The sequence below is a fragment of the Nilaparvata lugens genome, unplaced genomic scaffold, assembly GCF_014356525.2.
Source record: "Nilaparvata lugens isolate BPH unplaced genomic scaffold, ASM1435652v1 scaffold8439, whole genome shotgun sequence".
Classification (NCBI taxonomy): Eukaryota; Metazoa; Arthropoda; class Insecta; order Hemiptera; family Delphacidae; genus Nilaparvata; species Nilaparvata lugens.
Window position 1 is genome coordinate 1 of NW_024094185.1, and position 4975 is coordinate 4975.

The 4975-nt window shown below is 31.4% G+C and overlaps 1 protein-coding gene across 1 annotated transcript; it reads right to left on the bottom strand.

The window, feature by feature from the left end:
* Positions 1-1957: 1957 nt before the first annotated feature.
* LOC120349139 lies at positions 1958-2273 on the bottom strand (the record flags this gene model as incomplete). Its single annotated transcript, XM_039419095.1, is given in 1 exon segment — positions 1958-2273. A coding segment is annotated over 1 exon segment (316 nt), but the record flags the coding sequence as incomplete, so codon positions are not given.
* Between the last annotated feature and the right edge of the window lie 2702 nt (positions 2274-4975).

Consider the following 4975-nt stretch of genomic DNA (forward strand, 5'->3'; position numbering starts at 1 on the left):
ATTGTCCAGGAAATATGCGATGTACAATGAATCACACAGAATTCCATATTCTTTCCATCTTAAATTGTCAATATTATTCTGTCATTCTTCACTAATATCGATTAATGCAATATGAAGAGCTCTCTTTTTCTTGAGGTGAGTGATTTTTTTCAACATTTTCCAGTTTCTCAATGATAGGGGACTGATAATTATTTGTATAGGTCTTCTAAGGATCATTATATCTATAGCTAGTACCATCAACCAAACTTCAACTCCAAACTATCGTATCATGGCTTGCTTTAGATAATTTATACTATCTATAGTAGGCTATGATCGTATCAATACCAGTACACAATTTATCTGTTTATTACAGATGGTAACTATCAATAGATGCCAATTTATATTATCACAATATGATCTTGAATCATGATCATCTTTCCGTTCTTCGGTAGACGCTCGGCCGGAAATTTCGAAAACATAGTCTGTGAAATGAATAAATAAATAATTATTATCAGCCCCCTTCTTAAAATTTTATTTTTATTTAAATTTTTTTCTGGTCAGAACCATCCCCAATATTCGCACAACATATTCCCAGAGTCTCATGCCGTTCTGTAAAGTAGTTTTCAAGTCTATACAGAACAAAGAGAACAAATGAACAAACAAACAAAATATACAAACAGACATTCATTTATATATATATATATATATATATATATTATATATATATATATGTAGATATCAATACTCTTTATTTATTTTGTATTCATTCCATTTATTTATTTATCCATTGTAAGTTTCTTTTACCAGGTTGATCAGAGTTTATAAAATCTGTCTATCAATGAAAACATCGAGGAAATACGTATTAGTATGTAAATTTATTGAGTTAAAATACAGGTACCCAACTTACATTATTATGATCAGACATTAAAATGATAAGTATTAGGATAAGTATATGGATACACGGGTTCATCAAAATAGGCATTCCTGGGATATAAATTTGCCAGAGAGGTTATGAGGACTTTGAAAAATAGTCTATAAATAGGATCCAGCGGCAATCTATTTATGTAATCGTACGATGTGGCAAGGAAGGGTGTGATATTGGGTGACCTACATAGGAGATAATCCGAGTTGTACTGGATTGATGGTTTTATAATGAGACATTCTCCAGAATAATTGGTTCGGAGTGGATGGAATATAGTTTGAACTAGTATACGTTTGTCCCATATTATTTTGTTTGAAATCATAAATTGAATTATAGTTGGGTGATTCAGAAGTATAAGGACTTCTGTATGATTTCACAGGGAACAGACTATGAGCCCTGTGTAGCATATTCACTTGATCGTATCCTCCAATATTGTTCAACAATTTATATTGATCCTGGAAAATTGGATTATCAAGTCCATACTCATTGAACCAGTATGGAAACTGAGTCATGAAATTATACGGATTTCTTCGAAGTTCATTATTTATTAACTGGTGGTAATAAAAATTGTTGAGATTGGGATATATTGATTGTTGAAATATGTTTGGAAATTGATTGAATATTGATGCAGTATCGTAAGGATTCATATGAGAAGGGTTAATATAATCTAAATAATTCATCATTGGTGGGAAATTTGGAAAAATTGCATTGAGGTAATGTGTAATTCCAGAATAACGATTATTTGAGAAATATGGATTTAGAGATGGTTTTTGATAATACCAACTAGAAAGTCCATTATTTGGGAATTGGTTGACCAACTCATTGGGTGCTGCAGTATTCCAAGGATAGGTCAGGTAAGGTGTGTATACATTGGTAAGTGGAGAACTCATACCATTCATACCATTCTGTGTGACGTAATAATTGATTGGATGACTCCAAGGGTATTTGTTAAACATGTGACCTTCAAGAAGAGGGAAAAAGTTTTTATATGAGTTATATAAGTTTGACAAACTTCCATATTCATACGAAGGGAAATATCCTTGTGGATAATTAAGTCCATTTTGGTAATAATTCTTCTGCGTATCTCCAACACCCTCCTTTGTCAGATACCAGTGAAATCTGCCATCGTCTCCCAGCACCTTCACAATAACTGGTGTAGCTTGAAATCCATAGTAGACGTCTATATCTCCAGATATTTCAGATGTCGTATTTTTGTTACCTCCTTCAACAACATTTTCTAATGTTGTGTTCTTCTTATCTTCTTCAACAAATGTTGTTGCTGCTGTTGTTGATTGTTCTGCTTCCTTGTCGATGGTTGTTGAATCAGTCAAGCTGGGAATTCGAGTAGCCGCTACTGCTTCATTGATTTCTTTCAAAGCTGAAAATAACACGAAAGTATTAAGAAACATCGTTCAACTCAATCAAAATATACATTTTTAATACTGTTTATTACCTGCAGCAGGTGTCAGTCTGGTTTACATTAACTGTTCGGGTGTGTCAAAAAGTACGTGGAAGGCAAAATGAGTGCAGAAAAAAAATGAACGGGAATGTCCTAAATGTAGATCCAGGAGTAGATTGAATAGCTTTGAAGAAGACTCTACAGACCCTGCTTTCATCGCAATGAAAAGTATGATGGGAAAATTGTTTGCCAAACAGGATAAAATAATCACTGAAAAGATGGATGAAATGAAGGATATGATTGCGAATATCGATCTTAAGGTAGGAGAAATGAGGAAGGATATGGAAATTATTCAAGGAGAATCGGCAAAGTTAAGAAAAGAGTTGGATGATTTAAGAACAACAGTGGAATGTGAAAAGCAATATGCAAGATCCAGGAATATAAATCTTACAGGTATACCTTTCGAAAAAGAGGAAGATCTAGCTCAGAATGTGTTAACTTTGCTGGGAAAAATGGAAATCGAAATAGGATTAAAAGATATCTCAACTCACCGACTGCCATCGAAAAATAAACTTCATAGTCCTGCAATTCTGCAATTGAACTCTAGAGCGGTTAGGGATAAAATAATTAAAGCAGCAAGAAAAAAGAAACCAGATACTGGATTAATAAATCCACATCGTCCAAAAAGAGCGATATACTTCAACGATCATCTAACTCCGTATTTTAATTCGCTGATGATGAAAGTGAAAGAGTTAAATAAGGTGTGGATGAACGGTGATAGAATAATGGTCAAAAAAGATGAGTTATCTAAGGCTATTCGAATTATCAAGTTGGACGATCTGGATAAAATGAATTGACTTAATCGATCCATGGCCAATTAAGTTTATCAAGAAATCATTCACATTTTTTTCATTAAAGCAATATTCTATTAAATCTGCTAATCACTTACACAATAAGGACTTAAAACAATATAGGATAATTGTCACATAGTTTTTTTTTCCTACTTTGTACTAATTTTTAACTGAATCTGTATATATAATAATTTTATGCATCAATTGGATAATGAGGATTTGAATTTATACGATGATACATTATGTTTTCAAAGTTTGAATGAGACTAGGGGTTTTTTGAAAAAGCAGATTGTGTCCGGTAATGAAATAAGATTTCTATGCACTAATATAAGATCTTTGAGAAAACATTGGGATAATTTAAGGATAGAATTGGATAATGTAATTAATGAAGTAGACTTTATTGTATTAACGGAAATTAATTTAAGGAATGAAGAAGAAACAAATTTATACGGGATTCCGGGATTTGGAAATAAATTTAAATGTAGATCAGATGGAAGGGTAGGGGGAGGATTGGCAATTTTTTATAGAGATGGTTGGAGTGTCGATGAGATTGTAATAGAGTTTAAATCCGCTGAAATGATGTGTCTAAGAGTTAATAATAATGGGAAACAGATGATATTAGCAGCATTCTACAGGCCTCCCAATCAAAATGTCAATTTGTTTAATGAAGAGCTAGAGTATTTTTTATCCTTGGAAAGGATTAAAAATGAAATAATATTGTTATGATGGGAGATATTAATATTTGTTATATGTCATACATGTATGGATCAGATAATTATTTAAGTGTATTGTATCCAAATGGTTTATATAACAGTATTCAGAAACCAACTAGAGAGGAATTGTATGATAATGTAATAGTGTCTAAATGTCTAGACCATATCAATGTTAATTGCATGATGATTTCTCATTTTCATCTTTTGTTGTTGAAAATAAAATTGCTGATCACTATTGGACAGGTTTGAAAATTGTTATGAAAAATAATTCGTATGTTCATATGGAGAATATCGATGATTGTAAAAGTATAATTTTGAATAGTCGAGTTAATTATTTCATTCAAAATGAAAATTGGTTATCACAGACCCATCTGAGATCTACAATGAGATATTGAATAAATTTACAAGTATATATGATAAAAGTACAATAAAAGTTAAATTCAATAGACGTAAGACAGAAAATCCCTGGTTCAATGATAGTATTAGGAATTTAATAGATAGGAAGAGTATATTTGGAATAGGTTGAAAAAAGATAAATACAACTTGGAATTAAGAGATCAATTTAAGAAGATTCGAAATGAGGTTACATTCAAGATTCGTAATGAGAAAAGATTGTATTATCATAGGATATTTTCTGATAATTTGAATGACAGCAAGAAAACTTGGGAGACAATCAATCAGTTTATAAATAAAAAGTAAACCTACTATTTTAGATTCAATTAAGAGTAGTTTCCAGATTAATGATGAGCATCAAATGTCTAATCTACTAGAAGGGTTAATTTTTGTTTCAAAGAAAGTGTTGAAAAAATAAATCATGAGATGAATGGAGAGCCATTTGACTTGGCGGCACAATTTGAGGAAGGCAATTATACTATTGGCAATAAAATGAGCATGAATCTGAGAAAAATTAATCAAGAATTATTAATCAAAGCAGTAAAAAGCTTAATTACAAATCTTCTGCAGGCCCTGATAAAATTAGACCGCAGGATATAAAGTCCAACTTATATTATTTGAAATTGATTTTGATGCATTTAATTAAGCGAATTTTGATACTGGGAATATACCACCTTATTGAAAGTAACTTACCTTAGACCTATTTTTAAAAAGGGTT